The 693-nt window shown below is 35.9% G+C and overlaps 1 protein-coding gene across 1 annotated transcript in view; it reads right to left on the minus strand.

Moving 5' to 3' along the window:
* LOC119589539 overlaps window positions 1–693 on the minus strand; it is a gene marked incomplete at its 5' end in the record, with an annotated part of 30,702 nt that overhangs the window by 17,904 nt on the left and 12,105 nt on the right. The window contains 1 exon segment of the mRNA XM_037938140.1: window positions 620–686. Within this exon segment, the coding sequence (XP_037794068.1) occupies window positions 620–686 (67 nt within the window).

The raw sequence follows: 693 nt of genomic DNA on the forward strand, positions 1-693 counted from the left end.
CCACGTGGTATCCAAATCTATTTTTAGAAATCCTCTACAAAGAAGACTCTACCTTCCTTCCTTCCTTCACCCCTTAATTTCTTCATCTTTTTTCTTCTCTATCGTTCCTTCCTTTTCTTCTTTCCTATCTCGCAATTCTTTCTTTTTAACTAACCCTTTCGTATAATTTTTCTCTCTCTCCTTTTCTCATATTTATTTAATTTTTTATCCTTCCTTTTCTCAAAATCCTTTTTATTCTTTCTATCCTTTCATTTCTTATAATTCTTTTTATTCATCCTTCTCATTCTCATAATTCTTTCTTTTCGTTCTTCCCCTTTCTCAAAAGTCTCTTTAATCCTCCCCTTTCTCATAATTAATTCATTTTTATCATTCCCCTTTCCTACAATCCCTTCTTTCTTTAATCTTCCCTCTTTAATTCCTTCTTTCTATCCTTCCCTTTCTCATAATTCCTTCTTTTTTTAATCCTTCCCTTTCTTCACTCCCTTCTTTTTTTTATCCTTCCTTCTCTAATAATTCCTTCTTCCTATCCTTCCCTTCCTCATAACTCCTTCTTCTTCTTTTTTTTAATCCTTCCCTTTCTTCTTCTTCACTCCCTCCTTCGCTTCTGCAACAGACTTACCTGCTCCTTTGCAAGTGACGCAACACTCTGGGTCGTCGGCGTCAGGGATCTCGATGCACGAAGAGTCCTAGAGG

The sequence above is a fragment of the Penaeus monodon genome, chromosome 25 (assembly GCF_015228065.2).
Source record: "Penaeus monodon isolate SGIC_2016 chromosome 25, NSTDA_Pmon_1, whole genome shotgun sequence".
Classification (NCBI taxonomy): Eukaryota; Metazoa; Arthropoda; class Malacostraca; order Decapoda; family Penaeidae; genus Penaeus; species Penaeus monodon.